We start from the raw sequence: 26,726 nt of genomic DNA on the forward strand, positions 1-26,726 counted from the left end.
CTACTAATGCTGCCCAGTTCTGCCCTATTGTTGTGTAAAGATGACTCAACCGCAGACCCTGTGTTTACATGTACATTACCGGCAATCATATGTAAATAGTGGCGTCATTCATATGTAAATAGGGGCGGCCGGCAGCATTGATATGTATATCATGCCCCTCTGAGGTCATATCCACAGTAATCTCTAGCAACCAATCAACGAGCAGAAATCATGTGCTGTAACCTCTAGCAACTAATCAGTGAGCCGTAATGTGTGCTGTAACATCTAGCAACCAGTCAGTGAGCGGTATTGATACACTGTAACCTCAGGCAACCAATTGCAATAGCTACCTGATCTGATTCAGTAAACTGATTTTGAGTCTAGCTGCTATTTATTGTATGTCTCAGAGCAGATGGAGAGCAAAACTGCATGGTGGGGGGGGGCAAGAAAAGTTTTTCCCAGGGTCCAATCAATGTTAAAGATGGCCCTGATCACCGGTTCAGGCTGGTGGTGTAATGGTGTGGGGGGGGGGGGGGGGGGGTATTTTCTTGGCACACTTTGGGCTCCTTAGTACTAATTGATCATGGCTTAAACAACACGGCCTACCTGAGTATTGCTGACCATGTCCATCCCTTTATGACTACAGTGTCCCCATCTTCTGATGGCTCCTTCCAGCAGGATAATGCACCATGTCACAAAGCTCCAATCATCTCACCACTGGACAATGAGGTCCCTGTCCTCCAATGGTCTCCACACTCACCACATCTCATCCAATAGAGAACTTTTGGGATGTGGTGGAACAACTGCGTGATGCCATCATGTCACTATAGACCAAAATCTCTGAGGAATGTTTCCAACACCTTGCTGAATCTATCCCATGAAGAATGAAGGGTAAAGGGGGTCCAACCCGGTATTGGCGAGGTGTACCTAAGAAAGGGGCGGGTGAGTGTATATCATATCAATTTTTCTAATTATCTGTAATAAATTGCTGCTAATAAAGATGAGGTTTTATGCTTGATTCCATCTCTGGGTAGAACCTCAATCTAGCTGGTTCCTCCCTTCCACTTCCACTGAGAAGCATCTGTCCACCTTCTCTTTCCATGGAGCACTGGAGCAAGCAGATTAAGTTTTCCACTTCCAACGAGAAGATATAGAAAACGCAGGAAAGGAATTGTCGTCTTTTTTTTTTGCCACAGAAAATGCAAAAGCTTGACAGACGTTTAAAAATGAAATTCTAAATGAGTCTAGTAAAGCCCTGTGTGTGACTCCAGCCCTTTGCGAATGGATCTAATGTATACAACGTACCACCATGTGAATGGAAAATGTAATTGTTTTTATAGAAACAATGAGCGGCGCGGTGGGGGGGAGGGGGAGAAGAGACCACACTGCCTGAAAGATAAGCATGAAAAGAACAAGAATGCAACTTTTTTTTATTTTTTTAGGAACCACTTTAATTCTCCTTCCGTCACATGAAAACCTGACTTACAGACTACAACCCCCGTTTTCTAAACTAATAACCCTCAATATTTTCAAGAAATTAAGCGGAGCTAAACCAGATCATTAAAATCTCATAAAAGTTAATGCAATTTAAAGCAGAACTCCAAGCAAAAAATGAATAGCCTATCAAATAATAAAATAACAAAACCAGCTTTTGCTGCACTATTCAACTTCACTTCTCAGATTTCTCCCACAGTGCTCTTTTTTTGCCACTAGATGTCCTCAGTCTAATGGCCAGAATTATTTAGCACACTTCCTCTGATCCCAGGTCATCCTGGACCAACTTCAACCTGTAAAGCTACTTTCACACTGGGGTGCTGTGGGCGCTGGCGGTAAAGCGGCGCTATATTTAGCAACGCTATTCGCCAGTTTTAACCCCCTGCTAATGGCCGAAAAGGGGTTAAAAGCGCCCACAAAGCAGGCACAGTTGCGCTTTGCAGGCAGGATTGCAGCGCTGCCCCATTACTTTCAATGGGAAGGGTCGCTTTAGGAGCAGTAAATACACTGCTCCTACAGCGCTCCAAAGATGCAGCTTGCAGGACTTTTTTGACTGCTCTGCAAGCGCACCGCTCCAGCATGAAAGCCCTCGGGGCTTTCACACTGGAGACACCGCAGCGGCTGTTTCAGGGCGCTTTGCAGGTGCTATTTTTAGAATTGTAGCGCCTGCAAAGCACCTCAGTGTGAAAGCAGCCTTAGAAAGGTTGAAATTTGTCAGGGCTGTCAGATAATTGCCAGCTCCCATCTCTCTCCACAGTTACTCAGCTGTTGATGATATCCTGCTCGTCAGTTCTGCCTACTTAAGCCGTCCAGTCCAGAAGATCTCTGCCATCACCTTGTTCACATCACAAGAAACTTTCTCCTGCGTTCCCGTTTAAAGACTGGCTTTGCTGACATCCCTTCTGGCTCCAGATCCTGCTTGCTGTTCCACTACATTGATCTCTGACTTGTGGCTTGGCTGACTATCCGTTCTGGTTACCGAACTTTGGTTATGTTTTGACTACGTTTGTTCTTTTTACTTTTATTATTAAACAAGTGTGTTTTAACTGTAAACAAAAAAAAAGAAGCCAGCTCAGAGAAGGAAGGCCCGAGCCCAGCCCTGACAAATTTAAGCGCCACGCCACTGCTAAGAGGTCCAAATATGACTGTATTTCATTAAAGGTCAGGGGTACAGATCAAGAAATAGCCAACGCGTTTCAGGGGTTCTACGTGTCCCCTTCATCAGGGCATGACTGGCGATCAAGTGAACAAACCAGTAGTAAAATTGACCTACAATGCAATTTATTCCAGTGCGAGTTGAACAGGCCTAATCAACAGCATGTTGGGCTGCCAAACAAGCTGCTGATTAGGCCTGTGTTTTCAACCCACACTGGAATAAATGCATTTGTAGGTCCAGTTCACTACTGTTTTTTGCACTTGGTTGCCAGTCAAGTCCTGATGAAGGGGGCACACAGACCCCCGAGAAGGAAGTGTCACCAGCACACCAGGATCTCCAAAATTGGGTCCAAAACTTTAATCACATAGTATCAAAAAATAAAAGCGAAATTTCAGAGCCACGCAGGACCCCTTCTTCAGGCATGTAACCATGAAGGGGTCCCGCAAAACCTCACTTCTTTTTTGATGCTATGTGATTAAAGTTTTGGCCCCAATTTTGGAGATCCTAGTGTGCTGGTGACACTTCCTTCTCATGATTGCAGTCGTTTCCAGCCGTTGCTCAATTCAGCACCCAATCTAAGATACAGCCATTTGTGCAGGAACCTGTGTATTGGAAGTATTGCATTGGATGTAGACCCCCGAAACGTTGGATGTTTCTTGATCTGTACCCCCTGACCTTTAATGAAATAAAGTCAAATCTGGACCTCGTGGCGTGGTGCTTAAATTTTAACCCTTCTTACATTACATTACCAGCCAAGGAGACTGTGGAGATCCTCTGGGGTGTAGAAGGAGCCTGCCCAGGAACCAGATCATTTACACCAACATCATTACCTTAAGATAACAATAACCGTAAAATAAACCTATGGATTCAGCTCTGTCTTTCCACTATGCTCAACTTCAACCTGTGACTGGAAAGTGAAAGAAGAAGCAGCACAGTGATGAGCTCATCTTTCTGTCACTTCTGCCTCCTATCAGCATGCTTTTTGTCAGCACATGAACTCATTGGCTCCTAGTGGTGCTTCTTCTTATCACACTCCAGCCCTGCTGTACAGCGATTGCAAGAAGCTGATACCAGGTCAGATTCCGGTACATACACAGCCTGCATTTTAAAGATCAATTAAACCCCGTGGCACAGACAGTACTTACATACGTGGCCCTGTGTAAACATCTTACCGTGCTAAAAGCACGCTCCCTGCACGCTCGCATGCTTGCAATCAGGAGCTTTCTAATCTTGTGACAACCAACCACAGCGATCACATGGCCCCTCCCGGCTTTTAGAACTCTTAAGCCCCATACACACTATTAGATTTTCTGCTGATTTTTGCTTTCAGATTTACCCAAACCATGTAGTGCGAGGACCTGCCTGATTGCATACACATTGAAACTCCTAAGGTGTGACCTCATATTATGTGGTTTTGGTAAATCTGAAGGAAAAAAAAAATCTGCAGAAAATCTGATAGTGTGTATGGGGCTTTAGGCTGCATTCACACATGGGCGTTTTGAATCGCGGGCAGAATCATTGCGATTTCAAAACGCCCAAGTGTGAATGACAAATCGCACAACACACATTTCAGATGCATTCATTTGGATGGCACCTAAAAATGTGGTGCGGTTCTGCCACACATGGACATTTTTGAATCGCGGGCAGAATCATTGCGATTTCAGAACGCCCGAGTGTGACTGACGAATCGCACCACGCAAATTTGAGATGCAATTATTTAGATGGCGCCTAAAAAAGTGGTGTGCGGTTCTGCCGTGATAAATCATGCTGCAATTGCGGCAAACCGCATCACGTGAAGCCTGTCGCCCCAAAAGCGGCCCCTGAACTTTTTTTTTTGGGCGACGAAGCTTCACGCAATGCAGTTTGCCGCAATCGAAGAGTGATTTATCGCATGACAGTCGCGTGACAGTCGCGGGCAAAACAGCACCGAGTTTTAAGGTGGCATTCAAATGAATGGCTTCTGAAACGTTCTTTTTGTCATTCACAAATGGGGGTGGTGAAATCGCGGGCAGAATCCCTTTGATTGTGCCAGCAATTCAAAACACCAATGTGTGAATTCAGCCTTAAAGGACCGGGAGGTGGTCAGCGCCAATGATGTATTATTGATTACAGAGTTGCATGCCAACCAAACAACTGTCAATCATGCCTGGGCAATGTGTGTCAGCTTGAAGTTTCCATTGGGACAACGCAGGAGCACAATTGGGAGACAGTTGTCATCACATAACAGGAAGTACCTGAACAAGGACAAGATCACCAGGTATTACTTTAATAAAAGCTGCAGATGTAAAGTCTGAAAATGACTTCTGAAGTTACAATGTCAGTTTAAAGCTTACATGGGATGTTAGCGATCGGGTCCAGATCACATTTAATAACAAGGCAAGTGGTTGTGGGTCTGAGGACAGGCAGATGTCTCGGGGCCCATCACTCTCTTCAAGACCTCTGCTGGATTATGCCGAAGACTAAAGCCACACGATCCGGATTGTTGGCTAACCGAACGTCTCATTTTTGTCTGAAGGGCGTGCGCCTGGATCTTGTCTTGCATATTAACGGTACACAATTGTCGGCCAACAAACACAAACGTAGTGACATACTATGATGAATTTCAGCTCTTGAGCGCCACCCTTTGGGCACCTTCTGCTAATTTCGTGTTTGGTGAGCGTTGATTCCGAGCATGTGTGTTTGTACTTTCAACTTTTGTGTGACGGACTTGTGTACTGACCATACTAAAATCTGACAACAGACCGTTGTCCGCCAAAAATTTACTAGCCTGTCATCCAACATTTGTTGGCAGAAAGTTGGACAACAATTGTCAGAATGAGCGTACTAACGGTCAGATTTTAGGACAACAGTCTATCAGCAGACAATCCCCTGCCAACAATCTGATCGTGTGTACGAGGCTTTAGAGGTCATCTCCTAACTCACCTAGTCCAGTCTATGGTCACAAAGACTGTACTGCAGCAGGAGCAACTGTCCTCCGCCAGAACATTCAGCACCGCCAGCCACTGTCCATCCCCATCTCCACAGCCATCTGCTTTACATAATATATATATATGTACTTAGCTCAGCTCCCTCCTCCCCTCTCTTCACCATCCAACCCCCCCAACCATTTCTCCCAGCCTCACTCCATAAACACTGAGCTCAATTTTTCCACTGTTTGGTCAGCCCTGGATTAGACGGAGCTGGGCAAAATTCCATGAGATCCTACAGAGCGAGAGGGGAGGGAGAGAGACAGCGGGAGAAGAGGAGAGGAATTTTCTGCACTTCTGAAAAAACAAACAAAAAAAAAACTGCGGTCACATTATAAAGAAGGAGACAGCACAGCGGCTTAGGCACTAAGGTGGTTAGCCCTTTCTGCTTTGCAGCACTGGGGTCCTTGGTTCATATCCCGGCCAGGATAATACCTGCCTGGAGTTTGCACACTCCCAAGACATACATAAAAAAAAAAAAAATCATAATATCTCAACCACCAGTGTTGGGACAAAAGGTAATCCTGCGCCCAGGTCAAAGATGCCAAACCGTGCCCCCTTCATAATGTGCAAGCTTAGGGGATCGTATGCCCAGCAGGCACTCGCTTGTCAAAATCATTGCCGCTGTCACTACTCCTGTCAGCCTTGTAACAGAAGGAAGGCACCCTCATCCCTACAGTAAACCATTGTGCCAAGGGCCGCTCACCCTCTTGCCCACCCCTTGTCCCGGGCCTGCCAACTACTACCTGTCTGGAGTTTGCATGTTCTCCCTGTATCTGCGTGGGTTTCCTCCGGGTACTCAGGTTTCCTCCTACATGCCAAAGACATGATGGTAGGTGAATTGGCTCCTAAATTGGCCCTAGCATGTGGGAGAGGGACCTTAGAGATTGTAAGATCATTGGGGGGGGGGGGGGGGGGGGAAGGGGGTAGGGACTGATGTGAATGAACATTATGTAAAAGTGGTGTGTACATTTTCGTCACTTTATAAATGACGGTAATAAATAAAAAAACAGGTGACGTTTAAATTAAATAACTTTTCAGGAGGGGCACAGTCAGCTATTAAGCAAATGATCACTTGCTGGAACCTGCCACCTTCACAGACTGTGTGCCTGTGCCTACACTCTCTAACTATATCATTACAAGTCAACTTCACATGTGGGCAGAAAAGAAAAATATTCACTACAATTGGCGTGCTTAGGGGGTGTGCCTGGGCACACCCTAACCAAACGTTGTTTACTATGCTTCATTTTGTGAATGAACAGGAAGCCGCTCAGCACAGAGCACTTAACATTCATTTTGGCTTTCAACCAGATTAACTATGTAACTATGTGGCTGCACAGAGCCTGGGGACCTCTCATTCACTGTCCAGTGCAGCTGAGGCTGCAGAGAAAGGCATGTGTGTTTGAGCTTTGGGGCACACACCTATGTTCACTACATCATGGCAGATATATGGCATGCCCCAAATCTACCCAGCTACAACATCCTGAGCACACAGAGGAACATACATGTAAATATCTGCACGTGTATCTAGGGGTTAGAAGCATGGGGAATCAGACAAAGTACCCCCCCCCCCCCCTTTATATAGGAAGGCTGTAGCCCTTCTAAAATAAAAAGGTAGAAATGACGTAGCCCGTTTACATACATATGGTGCTCAGTGGAATTAAAGTCACAAAACAAGATTCTCCGAGGCGACAATTCTAAAGAGTAAAAGAACATGGTTTGCAGTCTATGGTGAGTGTTCCTACATAGAATAGTGCAAAAACGTGAAATGTGTCGCCAAAATAGAGTAGGAGAAATAACTTTCCATCCTTTTAACTGCTCATCTGTATTATATTTGCCCCCATTCGGTGATGGCCAATCAAATTCTTCCTTTTGGTTATCCATTCTTCTCTAGGTGCTTTAACTGTAACTAGATGTGCACTGAAGTGTTCAGTTTAGTTTTTGTCCTCGGCCATGGGGCATCATCACTGCTTATGCGCAAAGTGTAAAGACTTCCCAGTATAAGTCAGTAAAGCCAATCAGAGCACAGACAGGTCGTGGCACGAGCGTGAATGTACCTTGAGGACAGTCCTGCTGTTCCGGGTGACAAGCCGGTCTAGAAACCTTCGTGCTCTCTTGCTGAGGCTCTGTTTGCGTTGGCTTCGGAGTCGGCAGCTCTCGGCTGCGTCGGGCCCGTCTCTCCGTAAACGGATTTGGCGGACCATACCCTCGAAAAGCTCCTGGACGTTGTGTTGCAGTACAGCGGAGGTCTCGATGAACTTGCAGTCGAATACCACGGCGCATGCACGACCCTCTGCAAAAGGAAGGGAGATTTAGTGGTGGACAATGATATGGATCACATTTAGGTTTAGTAAATAATAGGTGTAGGTACTCGGCCCTTCCGAGTCACACCTTGTCTCCACCCCCTACCCAACTCTGAGCATCTTCCCTTGTCTCAACCCCATACCCAACTCTGAGCACCATCCCTGGTCTCCGCCCCCTACCCACCTATCAGCACCGTCCCTTGTCTCAACCCCATACCCAACTCTGAGCACCATCCCTGGTCTCCACCTCCTACCCACCTATGAGCACCGTCCCTTGTCCCCACCCCCTACCCACCTCTGAGCACCGTCCCTTGTCTCTACCCCCTACCCAACTCTGAGCAGCGTCCCTTGTCTCCACCCCCTATCCACCTTTGAGCACCGTCCCTGGTCTCCACCCCCTACCCACCTCTGAGCACCATCCCTTGTCTCCAATCCCTACCCACCTCTGAGCACCGTCCCTGGTCTAGACTCCATACCCAACACTGAGCACCGTCCCTTGTCCCCACCCCCTACCCACCTCTGAGCACCGTCCCTTGTCTCTACTCCCAACTCACCTCTGAGCACCGTCCCTTGTCTCCGCACCTTACCCACCTCTGAGCACCATTTGTTGTCCCCACCTCTGAGCATTGCCCCTTGTCTCCACCCCCTACCCACCTTTGAGCACTGTCCCTGGTCTCCACCCTCTACCCACCTCTGAGCACCGTCCCTTGTCTCCAATCCCTACCCACCTCTGAGCACTGTCCCTTGTCTCAACTCCATACCCAACACTGAGCACTGTCCCTGGTCCCCACCCCCTACCCACCTCTGAGCACCGTCCCTTGTCTCTACCCCCTACTCACCTCTGAGCACCGTCCCTTGTCTCCGCACCTTACCCACCTCTGAGCACCGTTTGTTGTCCCCACCTTGTCTCCACCCCCTACCCAACTCTGAGCAGCATCCCTTGTCTTCACCCCCTACCCACCTTTGAGTACCGTCCCTGGTCTCCACCCACTACCCACCTCTGTGCACCATCCGTTGTCCCCACCCCCTACCTACTTCTGAGCACCATCCATTGTCCCCACCCCCTATCATCTCTGAGCACCGTCTCTTGGTTCTACCCCTACCACCCTCCTACAGAACCAAGTATCATTTTGTGGTGCTAAGTCATTTGTATGGAATTTCTTTAATGATAACAAAAAAAGCAGTAAAAATAGATCCCCTGCAGCTAGCAACAATAGACCTCCTCCAACAACAAAAAGTCCAGACCGGCAAAATACTTCTCCAGCAACAATAGATTCACCCAAGCAGCCACCATTAATTGAACTTCCAGCAGCCAGCAACAATAGGCCTCTCCCTCAACAGCAGATCCCTTCCAGCTAGAACTGACCCCCCCAACAATATATCCCCTCAGCCACAACAGACATACCTCCCAACCATCCTGGATTTGTCAGGACTGTTCCGGGACTTGATGCAAGTCCCTGTGTCCCGAAGAATTAAGGCTTTATCCTGGAGTGGAGCCAAGTGCTGGAACAAGTTCCAGCACTTGGATCCAGTTACTTGCCCGCGAGCATGCACTAGCACTGGCACCAGTTACACCCGCCCTGCAGCTTGTGCGGGCTGTTTCTGGTGTCAGGCAACCAGCGGTAAGAGAGGCCGGCTGCCTCACACATACACAGCTCACAGTGGCTTGCGGCTGAACCCACCTCCTTGTCCTTGGCTGTGATGCTTTCCTGCAAACAGACAGGAGGGGGAGGTGGGGAGGAGTCATGGTAGGGTGGACTGGGTTGCAATTGGTGAGGTAGAGAAAATAGATATGGCGCTATACCTTTTTGAACTCACTAAATATAAAAGTCATAGAAATGTACAGATTTTTCAGCTTGCTGGCTAATGATTTTAAACTCTAGAAAATCCTGAATAAACCAAGATATACTAAAATGATAGACCCAATAAATAATATAGTGCTAAGTTTCAGTCAATATTAAATTGTGAATACAAAAATGAATATAAATTTTCCAGCGTGCTGGTTAATAAATTAAAAAAATTATATAAAAATAAGGGTGAAAATAGGAATAGGAAATATATATATATATATATTTGGGTTGCAATTGGCCCTGGCTGCTCTGATGCCCAAAAGAGGCCAAAGACATGCCCCACAGACACCTGTGAGGTTCCGGACAAAACCAGCTGGGGTCACGTGACTGGGCAGCTCCCTCACTCTCTTCCATCTCACCTTCTTGTCCATGAGCACCACCCACTGATCACTGGAAGGGGGGGGGGGCGAGTCCCATGTGACAGGGGAGAGGGAGGCAGTCATTGGGGAGTGTACTGAATCTAAGGGAGGTGTAAGGGTAAAGGGATAGACTGGGGGGGGGGATTTTTGCTAGGAGGATTGGGGAAGGGGTAATTTTGGTAAAGAGGAGGAATGGGGGGAACTTGACCCCCTGTACTCGGCCCTACTGACCCAGTCTTCCGTCCTGTGGCCCCTGTACTGAGCGCCAAACTGACCCTGTCTTCTGTCCTGCTGACCCCTGTACCCTGCCCTACTGACTCCTGTCCTCCGTCCTACTGACCCCTGCACCCTTCGCTACTGACACCCTGTCCTCCATCCTGCTGACCCCTGTACCCTGCCCTATTGCCCTCCTGTCTTCCATCCTGCTGACCCCTGTACTCTGCCCTACTGATCCCCTTTCTTCTGTCCTGCTGACTCCCGTCCTCTGTTCTGCTGATCCCTGTACCCTGCTCTACTAACACTCTATCTTCCAACCTGCTGACTCCTGCCCTGATAACCCCTGCTCCCCACCCAGCTGACCCCTGTCTGGGTTTTGTTTAACTACACACCTTAAGCCCCTCCCACTGTTAAGAGTTGGGCCACATCCACATTTTACCACGCCGTGTTTTGCGCACCGCAAATCGTGCCTTTCCTCAAGTGTCTCTCATTCCCAAGATCAAAAGTTGTGAGGTATGCAACAGATCTTACCCAGAAATACCCCCCCCAAGTAACAATAGATCGACCCCAGCAACAATAGACCTGCCAGCAACAATAGGTCTCCCACCAGTCATCATCAATTAACCCTCCAGCAGATAGCAACAATAGACCCCTCCTTCAGCAATAAATCTCTCCCAACAATAGATCTTTCCCACCCATTCCCTTGACAACAATAGAACCTCAAGCCAACCCCACCATCCCTTGCCATTACATACATTCAGTGCCAGAACTGTGTTCCCCCATGTTCCCGCTGAAAGCCCTGCATATAATTATTCATGAAAATAAACCTAAAAGCAGACGTTTCCTTTTTTTTTTTTTTTTTTTTTTTAGAAGTTTTATATAGAGCAGAGAATTGGTAATTGGAGACATTTGTCTTTACTTTTTGTTCTGCAGATACGTGATGAAGAAGCAAGAGGAAATCTCTCCATTTAACTTAATTAAATATTAAATAACACTTTTTTTGGGTTATTTGTTTTAAGGAATGGGTTAAGTGGAATTAAAATATCAAGGGAAGAGGGATACATGGAATTAGGGTGGAACAGGAGGGTAGGCATTTTGTGCAATCCTCTGGAGATCCAACCTTTAATTTTTTTTTTAATTCAAATGTAATTAATTATAAATTTTTTAGGTGCACAGGGATAATAAGATTGGAAATTTATAGGTGGGATGTGGGGGTGTCACGTTAAGGGGTATTATTAGTATTTTATCTGAATTTACGAAAACCCATTTAACAATTTTCTCAAAATTCATAAATTCGAATATTAGAAAATTCGGAAATCCGAAAACCCAAAAATTTGAAAATCTGAAATAATAACTATTAAATAATAGGTATTGGAATTTCCTTTCAAATTTGGCTGTTGTAAAGAATACAAATTTATCCGAAGTTACAAATAATCCGAAATAACGAATGCCGCATCTAATCGAATGGAACATAACAAATTCATAATAATAAATAACCATATTAATAATAATAAAAACTTTTATTATTATTATTTATTATTAATTCATTCTGCTCGATTTGTTTAGATTTGTTATTTCGGATAAATTGTAACTTTGGATAAATTTGTATTGGTTATGTTCACTAACAGCCAAATTTGAAAGGTAATTCCAATACCTATAATTTAATAGTTAATTATTTGTTAGTTAGTTGTTTCTTACAATTTTCATTCTTTCAAAATCTTCTGATTTTCTCTTTCTTATTTTCAGATTTTTGAATTTACGAATTTTGATCATAACGAAGGATCCGAAAAACAAAAACACAAAAACGAATGAAACGAAAATGAAAACAAATTTTTCAGCAGTGCACATGTCTACTGCTCAGTTTAATTGTAATCACTCAGGGGCATTTCTTTACACAGCTCCGCAGATGTCATTAGCTGGCAGAGGAGCGAGAGACGGCGCTTGGCAATGGCTGACTACTACTGGGCAGGCATGGTTTTGGCCTGCTGCCATATCTGCAGCAGGTTTCCCTTCCTCTTCCTCACTCACCTTCCACCGATACTTCCCGGCTGCGGACGAGGTCTGTCTTATTCCCGACTAGGATGATCGGAATGTTTTCGTACTGACGTGTCCGTCTCAGCTGGATCCGTAATTCCGAGGCGCTTTCGAAGCTGGAGCGGTCGGTCACAGAGTAGACGATGATGTAAGCGTGACCCACACACATGGCAGCGCTGTCACATTCCCCAACGGGTTTCTAAAAAGGAGGAAAACAGAAAATTAAACAAAGGCCAAGCAAATGGTGGTGCCTCATAATGCTCATACATCATGGGGGGAGGGATTTTCTGACATGTAATGCTCATACATCATGGGGGGAGGGATTTTCTGACATGTAATGCTCATACATCATGGGGGGAGGGATTTTCTGACATGTAATGCTCATACATCTTGGGGGGGGGCATTTTCTGACATGTAATGCTCATACATCTTGGGGGGAGGGATTTTCTGACATGTAATGCTCATACATCTTGGGTGGGGGGGGGATTTTCTGACATGTAATGCTCATACATCTTGGGTGGGGGGGATTTTCTGACATGTAATGCTCATACATCTTGGGTGGGGGGGGGTTTTCTGACATGTAATGCTCATACATCTTGGGGGGGGATTTTCTGACATGTAAAGCTCATACATCTTGGGGGGGGGGATTTTCTGACATGTAATGCTCATACATCTTGGGGGGGGGGATTTTCTGACATGTAATGCTCATACATCTTGGGGGTGGGGGATTTTCTGACATGTAATGCTCATACATCTTGGGGGGGATTTTCTGACATGTAATGCTCATACATCTTGGGGGAGATTTTCTGACATGTAATTCTCATACATCTTGGGGGTGGGGATTTTCTGACATGTAATGCTCATACATCTTGGGGGGGATTTTCTGACATGTAATGCTCATACATCTTGGGGGGGGGGGGATTTTCTGACATGTAATGCTCATACATCTTGGGGGGGGATTTTCTGACATGTAATGCTCATACATCTTGGGGGGGGATTTTCTGACATGTAATGCTCATACATCTTGGGGGGGGGGATTTTCTGACATGTAATGCTCATACATCTTGGGGGTGGGGATTTTCTGACATGTAATGCTCATACATCTTGGGGGGGATTTTCTGACATGTAATGCTCATACATCTTGGGGGGGGGGATTTTCTGACATGTAATGCTCATACATCTTGGGGGGGGGGATTTTCTGACATGTAATGCTCATACATCTTGGGGGGGGGATTTTCTGACATGTAATGCTCATACATCTTGGGGGGGGGGGGGGGTTCTGACATGTAATGCTCATACATCTTGGGTGGGAGGGATTTTCTGACATGTAATGCTCATACATCTTGGGTGGGAGGGATTTTCTGACATGTAATGCTCATACATCTTGGGTGGGAGGGATTTTCTGACATGTAATGCTCATACATCTTGGGGGGGGGGGGCATTTTCTGACATGTAATGCTCATACATCTTGGGGGGGGGGGCACAGTTTGGCATGTTCGCCATTTGCCCCGGGCTCTAGAAGACCTTGTCCCAGCACTGCCCCTGAAGTCGAAGCCTTGCAGTAAGAGTACCTAAAGAGCACCTAAGTCCTATCATTTCCATGAGCAAATTATATAATTTCATTAAAATAGTTACATTGTTTTCCACCAACAAGTCCATTTAACTACTTATCCCCTCCTCCCCCATTTGTTTTTAGTAAGGGTCCATTCCTACTAGGAGGCACACATTATGCTCCGTTTAACGCACGCCCGTTGAGTTGTGAGGGATGCATTGTTACAACGCATCACACCGTTTACCTTGTTTGTACATTATTGAAATTTCACAAAATGGCATTTCATTCAGCCGTATAAACAGCAGTGTGTTGTGTTGTGGTGCATCACAATGAGCCATGCTGCATAAAAATGCAAAAGGGTCTTTAATTGTTATCCCTTACTAAAAATGGCAGCGGCAGCATCTGTCAGCCGATCCAACATTGTGGGAACCCTGGACAGGTAAGTGTCCTAATATTAAAAATAGGCTGAAAGAAAAAAAAAACTGACTCAATTCCCCTGTCCACCCATCGAGGTGGATGGGAGGATGACTCCCCGCCATCAGAATACACTGATCAGTGCCTCGGGCTATAGCTGGGGATAGCTTTGTGCTGACAAGGTAGTTATGGTTGTGTGTGTTGTATGTATGTTTTCTGGATATGGCAGCAGCCGCAGCTTTTATTATTTGTTATTGTTACACAATGTCTGATTAATGTGTTTTATCATAGATAGTGAGACCCGTTCCTTTCAACAGCCCCTGAGTGTGTCCTGAAGAAGCATAACAGCGAAACGTGTTGACGCACAGGGGCTCACTGCTGTCTATTTGGTGTCAACCCTCTGTTCACGCCATATATCTAAAAATCAATATGTGTCAATTGTATGTTTTTTAAACTTTTTTCTACTTGACTTGTATGTAATGATTTTTTGAATAAAAAAATATGATTTACTATATTCTTGTCCATTTTGCCTGAAAATTTTGAATTAGAGCAGTTTGGCTCTCCATTTTCTCTAAATTCAATCGCATACGGATGTGGCCTTAGGAGTGTTGTTCCAATTTTTCGCTATAGCTGACAGTGCTAATTGAATGGCATTTATCCAACAGGCTGGTTGTACAGAAGTTGATACGTGGATCTGGCCGGTCCCTGCTGAAAAGGTTGAATTTAGATCCATGTATGGCTGGCTTAAAGCGGAGTTCCACCCACATTGTTTTTTTTTTAAAGGCAAACGTTCTGTGGGTATTAATTAAATTCTCTAATGGATGGCGTTACTAAATCCGTTGCTGTATTATAGTTTTTTTTTTTTTAAACTAACCTTTGTCTTCTCTGTGCTGCGTGCTTCCATCTTGATTGTGGGCATGTGAAGCCCACTTGTGCTCTTTTCCGGGATATGGTGCTGCTGGCTACCCAACATGCACCTCCCCATCTCGCCCCTGCACATTACAGACGGGCACAGCGCAGGGATTGTCATCACAACGGGCGGCGTCGGGGGAAGTGCCCGCCCCGTTGTTATGGCAACAAACCTAATCTATCAATCCTCCACTGACTCCTGGGAATCACGACACACATCTCCCAGGAGCCAGTGCGCGGCAGGGGGTGACATAAATCGCCGCGGAGGAGGAAACAGGAAAAGAGATTAAAAGCCATGAAGGCAAGGTAAAAGGAAAAAAAAAACAAGATTTTGAAAACGCCCAAAGATGTTTTTGCAGGCATGCATGAAGCTGATGGTGTATAGATGAAAATGTGGGTGGACCTCCGCTTTAAGACATGTGAAAGCTGTGAGTAGCTTATACAGGGCTATGGACTCCCCTGGGTCAATTAGCACTGTCACATGGGCGAGTCACATTGTCAGGACCCGGGTCGGAATCTGCGACCTCTACTGTGTCTGGTGGGGTCTCTTCTTGCTTATCCACCTGGGATGCTGCCAGGGGCAGACTGACAACTCATGGGGCCCCCGGGCAATGGGAGATTATAGGGCCCCCAGGCAATCAGAGATTATGGGGCCACACAGTATACAAATCACACAGTATACACATACATATACACACAGTATACACAGACGTGTTTCTATTGGCTGAGAAAGTACTGGAGAGGTGGGGCAGCTATAATCTCAGGATCTTTAGACCAAAAGGATGTCAGTAAAGGATATTTCAAAAACAGATGTAAAAAAAACAGATTTTTACATACTGTCCCTTGTTTTTCTGAGGCTGGCAATCCTGATGGGGCCCCCTAGTGGCCTGGGGCCCTCGGGCAGTGCCTGAGTGGTTGAATGGTCAGTCCGCCCCTGGATGCTGGACAGCTCACTGAACAATTCCTTGAATGATCTTGCCTTGAACCTTGAACCCTTTGCTCCTCCCATGAACTTTCTATTTTAGCCATGCCTTTGTACATCCTGTTTGCCATATTATTCTGTCATGGTGAGGGGGTCAGGCTGGGAGAACAGCTCCCACCGAACAGCTGGATAAGTTCAGCAGCAGGTCACCCTGACACAGGCTCACCTGAGGTAAGGAATATAAGCACTAACTGGTGGTCACCAGAGCTTCTGATGGTGGTGATGGGTTTTGCTGCATGTTAGTACCAGGTTGCGGTCCACCAGGAGGTGAGCAAGCCAGGGTCTACCAGCAGATATAGCATGTAGGGATCAAGCTGAAGTGTAGTCAGTAAACAAGCCAGAGGTGGGTAACAAGTGGTCGCAGACTGGGATCAAGCAGAAGTGTAGTCAAGGAACAAGCCAAAGGTCGCTAATGAGTGGAAGCAGAGATAAAGATGGCAGCAGGAGTGACAAGAACGAGATATTGGCTGGAGAGAGCACAATAATCTGGCAAACAGGAAGCGCGAAGGCAAGGCTAAAATAGGAAATTCATGGGAGGAGCAAAAGGTTTAAGGTTCAATAGAAACAAGGTTCAAAGTGGGATTGTTCAGGATGCTGGCCAACGTCCCAGGTGGCTCAGCAAGAAGAGACGCCACCAGACGCAGCAGAGGTTGCAGGTTCAGACATGGGTCCTGACACAAATGCTCCCTCAGACCTAGAAGTAGTAGATATTGCCTCTGGTTGGTAGCACTGATCAGAGCAAGGGAGGAGCAAAGGAAATTGAAGCTTGAATGCTGCTGGGAAATGGAATGTGTAAATGCAAAGCAACTGTTGGCAGGCTTATCAAAATGAAGGTTTACGGATGTACAACAGGAAGCAGCTGTAATGAATCTGGTTGGGTCACAGCAGATGATAGGAAGTTCTCTAACGTTCTAAACTCACTATGTGATCTTTTCGCAATCCACAGCCTCCTTCATTGCCCCTCACAGAAGTTGTGTTGTGTATAAATCCCATACATATGCAATAGACATAAAGCAGTTAATGTAAAGTGAGCTTAACAAACTTTGAGATTTACATGAAATCCGGAGCGGCTTACCTGAACTTCACAGATGTCCATCAGGAGAAGGCTGGTGTCCTCGCCATCCACGCTCAGCGTGCATTTGTAGTACTCTGAATGAAAGGGTTATGTATTATCGAAGAGGCAGAAAGCAACGTGCTACTACAGGCCATACAAGATAAAAACATAATGTTGTTTTTTTGATTTTGTTTTTAAGTTCTTCTTATAGATACCTTGTATTCCTTCTGTACTGTTCTTCAGCAATGACAGGTCCTGGCACCCACCACAGCAGTGTCCCCACCGCCGCCATCTCTGCTGCCAATATTGAGGCAATTCTCTTCAGCTGTTGGGTGGCCACTGATGATGTAAATCCTGCACATGTGCACATCACCCCTGGAACCTGGCCCAATGAATTGAGAGAGTACACTGCAATGCCCATGTGCAGTGTACACAGAAAATAAAATATTGCTATGGGAAGGAGGAAGAAGTTTTCTTGGCAGAAAATCCCTTGCTCATCAATTTGATCTGCAGATGAATGAAACAGAATAAAAACACAAAGTAACAATAATGTTGCTTTGTATCTCTGAAGTTGGTCATACATTATGCAATTTTCTTATTCAATTTCCTTTAGATTTACCTTCAACTATGTAGTGCAAGGGCCTGCCTGATTGCATACAAATTGAAAGTGTTTAGGTTTGACTTCATATTATATGGTTTTGGTAACTCTAAATTGTATAATGTATGGCCAGCCTGAGTCTGCGCAGTGTTTATTAAAGCGGGACTGCACTGCGGAAAAAAATATTAAAAGCCAGCAGCAACAAATACTGCAGCTGCTGACTTTTAATAAATGGACACTCACCTGTCCCGGGGTCCAGCGATGCCGGCAGCCGAGATCGATTGATCGCTCGGGTCTCGGCTGCTGCCGCCGCCATTCTAGGTGAGGGAATCAGGAAGTGAAGCGAAGCGGCTTCACTTTCCGGTTCCCTACTGCGCATGCGCGATTCGCGCAGCGCAATAGGAATTGTCCGCGCTGTCTCTGGGACCCGTGTGTGTCCCAGCAGACAGCGCACAGGGACAGGAAGAGGCATAGACTCCCGTGGGAGTCTATGCCCGGAAGTGGGTGTAAATACCTGTCTTTGACAGGTATCTGCACCCCCCTGAAAGGTGCCAATTGTGAGGGTGGGAGGGTTCCGATCAGCGGAAGTTCCACTTTAGGGTGGAACCCCGCTTTAACAAGGTCCATTATTGACCACAGTGGCTAGAGCTGTCTGCTGTATTTACACAGCAAAACCTGGTTGTCATTTTGCTAGCCGGGCATTACTAGGTAAAGTGGCAAGGGGAGCAGCAGCAGAGGGGAAGGAGAGGGCATGCTACATAAATACGGTATACTTTGGAGAAGTTATTTTTGGTAGTACGTAGCATGTCTAAAAAGGTACAAGAGTGGTTAAAAGTAGAACAATATAACGCACAAAAATGCACACCATCAGTGTGTTGTGCTCCTCACAACCTTAATCTTGATATTGTGTATTGCACTTTTGGAGAGGTAAAAATGATGCATGTAGCCAGGTAGGTATGCAGTGTAATGTAGCAATGGCAATAGATCAGAGCAAGCACTTACTGTATGTAAGTCCATTTCATGAAATTTGATCATCTTATTCGCTGTTGTTTAAAGTGGACTTGTTAATAACCGTACAAGCTTGCATGAATAAATTCCTGACGTGTCAAATGTACCATAACAGTATTACTTTCCAAAAAATCTGTGCGACAAACCTAACCGGGACAGGGGCTTTTGGAGGGGATTAGGGGCATGCTTCCTACCCACTGATGGCCCATAAGGGGATCTTGTTTGCGTCTCCCGATCAGAGCATAGGAAAGAGCTCAGTTGAGCCTCTGATCCCATGGAGAGAGCAGATCAGCGGCAGCCCGTCCATATGGGGCAAAGGGGCATTGCTCCCCTAAACCATGAGTCTGGCCCGTAATCTACATGTAGGGTGCCGGACGCATGGATTTCATTTTTTTATTATTTTTTTTAAAGCACACGATTAGAGTCTGAGGCTCTAATTGGCTTAAAAAAAGGGTGGGCTCGGGCCGCAGAGCACTGTGCCCTGAGCCCACCCAGTTGTGTGACAATAGAGAATTAATATTCACTATTAATATCTTAGTGCATAAAAAATAGTCACACAAATACAAAATAAATTGGAAACAAGTCCTGAAGCAGGAAGCCCATCACCAAAGAAAAAGTCTGTGTAGTAACAGGTACTCTTAATTAGCCGTGTTTCACCTTCACTCCTGCAGGAGAAAATTCTGACTCACCAGATGGCTAAACCATAGGAGACTTCATAAGCTCAGATCCTTTGGAAGGTAAGATGCATCCCTTGATGTATTCTTATGCTCACGGGGCAATGTGGCTCGGTGGAAGCAAAAAAAATCCTCACATAACGCAATATGCTCTGAGCGTGCGTTCCACCACAGCAAAACACAGGGCCAGCCATAACCACGGCGCAGCCCCAATGCATTTCGTACTCAAGACATCACCAGGAAGCTCTACTCATTATTCAATGTATTTATTGTTTGGCGACCCCCACTTGTTCATTCCAATTTCAATATTGGCTATTGTCTTCCTAATTCTCCTCCCGGCCAATCAGGAAGTGGATCCTGGGACCCGACTGGCCATGGAGTCGTAGGACTCCCTGGTCTCAGCACACACCTCCTGTCCAGCCAGAAGGGGAAGCAATGACCCGGCTCTTCCTTCCCCCTGCCTTCCAAGGTAAGGCCTCTAATTGCCGCCGTCTCCCGTGGGTGGGTCGATCGGTGCATTCCCATCCATCTCCCTGGGGGGGGGGCTTGCCCCCCAAAAAATTATTGAGCACTGGCTGCCACTGGAGCAGGTCATTCTCTAATGATGTAAACAACGTGATGGGCGCTGACAGCAAGGCTTGAATTCATTCTCTGAATAAAGACAATAAAAGCTTTCCTTCTGGAGTGGATGGAAAGGTGTACTATTAATCTTATACAGGTTAATGGTCAGAGGACATATGGTGGCCCTCCTGCAGACTGGGTTGGAGAAGCTCCTCCACTTGGGACAGAAATATTTATCAGCTATAACCCTCAAGAAATCGTTGAAGAAACATTAATTCCACTTTTTTCTGATTGCTGCAACATTGTATGAGTTTTGTTGACTTGTCTAGTGGACAGAGACTACACAATGGAAATCCAAACACCTGAAAGACAGCGTGTGTAATGTACACTGTATCTGTGGGACTGGTGCCGAACTGTCTGGCTGGGCACTGTTCTGAGTCACTTAGGCTTGTCTGTCTAAGTGACTAATGCCGCATACACACGACCAGACTTTTTCGAGGGACTAGGTCCGACGGTCTTTCCGACGGACTTTTGGCGGAGTTCCGACTGACTTTCCGAATGAACGGACTTGGCCACACACAATCACACCAAAATCGGACGGATTCGAACGCGATGACGTATGACTGGACTAGATTAAGGAAGTTCATAGCCAGTAGCCAATAGCTGCCCTAGCGTCGGTTTTTGTCCGTCGGACTAGCATACACACAAACGGATTTCTCGGTCCGGCGCAGTTTGGGTGGTAAAATGTAAAACATGTTCTATTTCTAAAGTCCGCTGGATTTTTGGCAAGCAAAGGTCCGATGGAGCCCACACATGATCGAATTGTCCGACGGACCTTTGCTGTCAAAAAGTACGGTCGTGTGTACGTGGCATAATTGTTAATTAGCTTACGGTTTAATTACATTACTGTTACATTGCATTATGTTGACTGTTCATTAGATATACTGTTTACAGTTTGTATTGTTTAGGGTAATGTGATCAAGCTCTTATCCGATTTTGTGTGTTATAAATTCTGTGTAAAATTAAGTCATTTATGCCCGATACACACGGTCCGAAATTCAGACGGAAAAAGTCAGATCGGATTATGTTGTCGGAAAAACCGATCGCGTGTGGGCTCTATCGGACTTTTTCCGTTGGAATTTCCGACGGAAAAAGTTTGAGAGCTGGATCTAACATTTTCCGAAAATAAAATCCGATCGTGTGTAGAGAATTCCGACGGACAAAGTGCCATGCATGCTCGGAAAACATTTGGAGACAAAAGCTATTGGCTACTGGCCTGTACGTAGTCCCGTCGTACATTTTGTACGTCACCTCGTTCTGAACGATCGGATTTACTGACGACTTTGTGCGACGATGTGTATGAAACACAAGTTTTGGCCAAAATCCGTCTGAAAAAATCAGACGGATTTTGTGGACGGAAAAAATTTGACGGATTTTGTGGACGGAAAAAATTCAACGGATTTTGTGGTCGGAATGTCCGACCGTGTGTATGGGGCATTCCAGTTTGCACCTAAGCTGGTGTCGTCTAGTTCTTGGGCGCAGTGCTCAGTTAGGAAGCTGCATCTTGGTCTAAGCATCCAGTCGGGTGCTAGGCGTTCCGTCGCAATCTCCACCTTTTATCACTAAACAGCAAGAGTCTCTAGGGGCTGAGATTGTTTTATCAGTTTGCTGCAGGCAGGAGGAAGTAATACCCAAGTTTTCTCTCCCCCAAGTGATCAGACTGCAACATTGTACAAAGTCACAGGGTGAGAGGCTGCAGCAATGTATGATCTGTGAACACATCCAAGAACTGCAGAAGCACCTGAATTTAAAAGATTGTGTCATTTCTGATCTGGCATCACAGTCCAGGAAGTATATGGAGGCCCTGGTGATGCCTAAACAAATATGGTGCTGTCTTTCTTGAGGGAAAAGCAGACAATGGTATTGTCTGGGGGAGTATTGTGATCTCTGTGAGAGGTAAAATACTTGGAAGTGTTACACTGACATTACATAGCATGGATGTACATGACCTGAAAAATGAATCTGATACTAGGTTCACTTTAACCCACAAGAGCACTGCTCCAGTACTGGAAAACGAGCTTCTGTTCTTGTCCTTACCTTGTTGTTGATCTGGTATTTCTCTGTCCTGCTCTCTTCTGAAAATTCCAACCAAGCTGGTCTTTCCAACCCCGGGGTCTCCCAGAAGAACCACCCTGAAGATGCCGTCCCCTGTCCCATTGGTACTTTCGGATCCAGCCGATTCACTGCTGCATGCGTCAGGCATGGGCTGAGAAGGTGGCGGTGCGCAAATCTCCATTATAGTGTTACTATTCTGTGAGCGGATCTGATGGGCGCAGGGCAGGGGCGTGCTGGCTCTTCTCCGGAGGGGGGCACGAGCGGCACACATCTGAACACGTATAAAGAAAAGGAATTGGTCAGATAGATGTCTGCTACAGTTGCTAGACAACCAACGGATAGGTATTAAAGGATTGCCCCACTTTCTACTTTGCTCTGGGGTTCTCAGTTCTGCCCCTACAGCCCCCACCAATAGATTGCAATCTTGGTAGTCTGCCTGCCAACTGGAGCATTTGGGTGGGCTTCCCTCCACAACTGGATAGGGAAAACATACTAAATGGAGGTCAGTGGCTGCAGGTCATAAATGGGCACCACATCGGGGATGGACAATCTACTGCAATATTCAAAAGCAATCCACAGGCCTATTTATAAGTGTTCATAGTCAATATATTGATTCCAACACTTGCGCCTATTTATAAAGCTGCTCTGGGCAATTTATTCATGCAGCCTCACTGTGTATGTTGTTTATTGGTTCAAAATAGCCTGTTTGTATAAAGAACTTGACAATTAAGATGAGCTATCTGTTCATCTTTGCAACAAAGTGTTTTTGTGTAATTTAAATTAGCCTATGGTCACTCCTCACACTAACCTTTACCGTAACTATAACCAGCACTCTAACCTCCCTGTAAATCCAAAAAGTGTACACTAACCTTCCAATAACACCAAACTGCACACTTACCCCCCCCCCCCCCCTGTAAATCCAAAGTGTACACTAACCTTCCAATAACACCAACCAACACACCAGCCCTCATTGTAACCCCAACTAGCACACTAACCCAAACCCGCAACTACACAGTAACCTTCCTCTAAGCCTCATGGAACGTCAATCCACATGCTAACCTCCATGTAACCCAAACCTGTACACTAACCTCCATGTAACTCCAATCTACGCACTGACCTCCATGTAACCCTGACACTTAAAGTAATCTCCCTGTAAACCCAACAGACAAACTATCCCTCCTTGTAACCACAATAGGCACACTAACCTCTCTTTAACCTCCATGTAACGTAAATCCACACACTAACCTCCATTTAACCCCAGTCTACACACTCATTTCCATGTAACTTTAATCTACACACTAACCTCCCTGTAACCCTCATGTAACGTCAATCTATACACTAACCTCCATGTAGCCCATACCTGTACACTAACCTCTGTGTAATGCCCATCCAGACTAACCTCCATGTACCATCAAAACTATACACTAACCCCCCTCTAGCCTTCATGTAATGTCAATCCACATGTTAACCTCCATGCAACCCTAAACTTCACAGTAATTTCCCTGTAAACCCAACCAACACACTAGCCCTTCCTGTAACCCCAACAGGCACAGTAGCCTCCATGTAACCCAAACCCACCCACCAACCACCATGTACCCCCAAACTACACACTAACCTCCCTCTAACCCTAAATCTATACACTAACCTCCGCATAATGTCAATCCACACACTAACCCCCATGTAACCCAAACTCAACCTGTACTCTAACCTCCACGTAACCCAAACCTGTACGCTAACCTCCATGTAACCTACATGAAACCAGTACACTAACCTCCATATACCTTCATTTACACACTAACCTCCATGTAACCCAAACCTGTACACTAACCTCCATGTAACCCAAACCAGACCTGTACTTGAACCTCCATGTAACCCAAACCAAAGCTGTACATTAACCTTCATGTAACCTACATGAAAACCGTATATTAACCTCCATATACCTCAATTTACACACTAACCTCCCTGTAACCCAAACCTGTACACTAACCTTCATGTAACCCAAACCAGACCTGTACCTGAACCTCCATGTAACCCCAAACCTGTACACTAACCTTCATGTAACCTACATGAAAACCATACATTAACCTCCATATACCTAAATTTACACACTAACCTCCATGTAACTCAAACCAAACCTGTACTCTAACCCTTCATGTAACCCAAACCAGACCTGTACACTAACCTCCATGTAACCCAAACCAGACCTGTACTCTAACCCTTCATGTAACCCAAACCTGTACACTAACCTCCATGTAATCCAAACCTGTACACTAACCTCCATGCAACCCAAACCAGACCTGTAGTCAAACCTCCATGTAACCCAAACCAAAGCTGTACACTAACCCCCATGTAACCCAAATCTGTACACTAACCTTCATGTAACCTACATCAAACCCGTACACTAACCTCCATATACCTCAATTTACACACTAACCTCCATGTAACCCAAACCAAACCTGTACTCTAACCCTTCATGTTTCCCAAACCTGTAAACTAACCTCCATGTAACCCAAACCAGACCTGTACTCTAACCAAACCAAACCTGTACTCTAACCTCCATGTAACCCCAAACAGTACACTAAGCCCCCCACCCCATAACCCCAACCAGTGCACTTACCTCTGCCCCACTGCTGACTCAACAACAATCCGCTCTGCGTTTTTGCAAGCAATCTCCTCTCACCGAACTGCTCCTAGGTCTGTTTTGTTGAAATGAGTTTCTGGATAACTTCAATAACTTTTTATTCTGTTGGAGCAGAATATCTTGTGAGACTGCAAAATCCAAGACTGGTTCTTGTGTTCAAACTGACAGTCCCTGTAGTCCAGTAGTCGCTGTTCTCTCATTCAATTGTCTCCAAAATCCACTTTCTGATGTTCACAGAAACTTCAGTAACGTCTCAGTTTTTGTGTTTCCTGTGCTCTCAGAATAAGTCCCCGAGTACCCAGAGATGGTTGTCTTTTTTTTCTTTCTTTAGAAATTCATGGTCCTTTTGCTCTTGAACTCCCTTGAGAGTCCTTGTGCTTTAAAGCTCTTGTTCTCACAGTTCTGTTCTCATGGAACGTCCGGCCATCCTTGCAGTCCTGTGCTTTTCACAGACAAGTCCGACAATACTGCAGCCTTTGTCTCAGTCCCCAAATTCTCACTTAGTCCTGGCGGGCAGTGCTCTGAAAAACAGTCCCTAAGTTCTCGCCAACAGTCCCTGTAATATCACGGTCTGTGTCTCCTCTTTGGTACCATTTGTATAGACTGAAAAGCCCACGTTTTCCCATGCAAAGTTCTGGTAGTAATACAGTCCTTTTGTTTTTCTGGACAGTCCCTGTTTTCTCACAATGAGTCCCACACGTCAAGCTGTCCTACATCTGGAAGTTCCCCCATTATTCCTGCTGACAGTCCCTGTCCTTCTATTGGTCCATGAGCTGTCTCTGCATTTTAGATGTCCTACTCACACAGCATCTGGCTCGGGAGCTGACAAATGAACCCTGAGCAATCATCCAGCTGTGTTTTATAAGACAGACTCTCGGTGTTGTGCGGTCCCTCCCCTCCCCCCCCCCCCCCCCCGAACATAACAGTGACCACTCTACAGGACTTGGCTGCGCAACCAAAACTACGCCAATCATTAGACAACTGCTTTGCAGGGACAAAAAGAAAATTGCATTGATATTATTATAAATTGCCACATTTAAAAATCATATTTAAAGCAGACTGGAAGCCTATTTCTATTTTATACCCCTCCCCATCCTCAGAAGGAAACGCTTACTGTAATCTGTATAATACTTACCTATTAAAAGCTCCAGGTTCCCGGTGTCTTGTCAAATAACGTCCTCCATCCGATAGTGTCCGCTGTGTACTGCGCATGCGCAGTACACAGCAATACAGATTCCGAAAATTGCCGAGGATGAACGGCGCCTGCGCCGTGAGTCCAGGTTCTATCCCCACTATCCAAGTGGACATAGAGTAGGAATAAAAAAGAGGCGAGCGCAGCGAGGCCGAGCCCGAAGCGTGGCGAGCGAAGCTCGCCCGCCAGGGGCCCTCTAATATTCACAACCCTGTGTCCGCTTGGATGGTGGGGCTACCATCTCCACTCACGGCGCAGGCGCCGTGAAGCTTCGGAGGTTTTCCGAAGCTTCGTCTGCTCCGTACTGCGCATGCCCGGACACTATTTGGTGGCCGGACATTATACGGCAGAACACCGGCAGCACCCAATGGGGGTGGTGGGTAATATGCTCATTATCATTCAGTGGATATTACTGAATGCAGATCTGGCCCTTTAAACCTTTTACACACAGGATGAATGCCGGGCGACATCGGCCACAAAAAAAAAAAAAAAAAAAGAAAAACACGCGGACATTCGGCCTGTGTGTGTGACAGCCGGTCCAGCAGAAGCTGACCATTTGGCCTGCTTCTGTCGAGGGAGCATGCTCCCAATCAGCGCTCTCAGCCAATGACTGGAGTACTTTTTTATTTTATTTATTTAACCGCTTCAGCCCCGGGAGATTTTACCCCC

The 26,726-nt window shown here is 45.9% G+C and overlaps 1 protein-coding gene across 1 annotated transcript; it reads right to left on the reverse strand.

Annotated features, from left to right (window-relative positions):
* Positions 1 to 4,874: 4,874 nt before the first annotated feature.
* On the reverse strand, positions 4,875 to 26,726 carry REM1 (RRAD and GEM like GTPase 1). Its single transcript, XM_077460482.1, has 5 exons — positions 24,842 to 26,726; positions 22,207 to 22,495; positions 17,290 to 17,363; positions 12,352 to 12,556; positions 4,875 to 7,888 (listed from the first exon to the last, which is right to left on the reverse strand). Exons 2-5 carry the CDS (start codon positions 22,493 to 22,495, stop codon positions 7,614 to 7,616), a joined length of 843 nt encoding a protein of 280 aa, XP_077316608.1. The 5' UTR covers positions 24,842 to 26,726; the 3' UTR covers positions 4,875 to 7,613.

This window comes from Lithobates pipiens, unplaced genomic scaffold (genome assembly GCF_037356315.1).
Source record: "Lithobates pipiens isolate NorthernLeopardFrog02 unplaced genomic scaffold, aLitPip1_a1.2 Scaffold_28, whole genome shotgun sequence".
Taxonomy (NCBI): domain Eukaryota; kingdom Metazoa; phylum Chordata; class Amphibia; order Anura; family Ranidae; genus Lithobates; species Lithobates pipiens.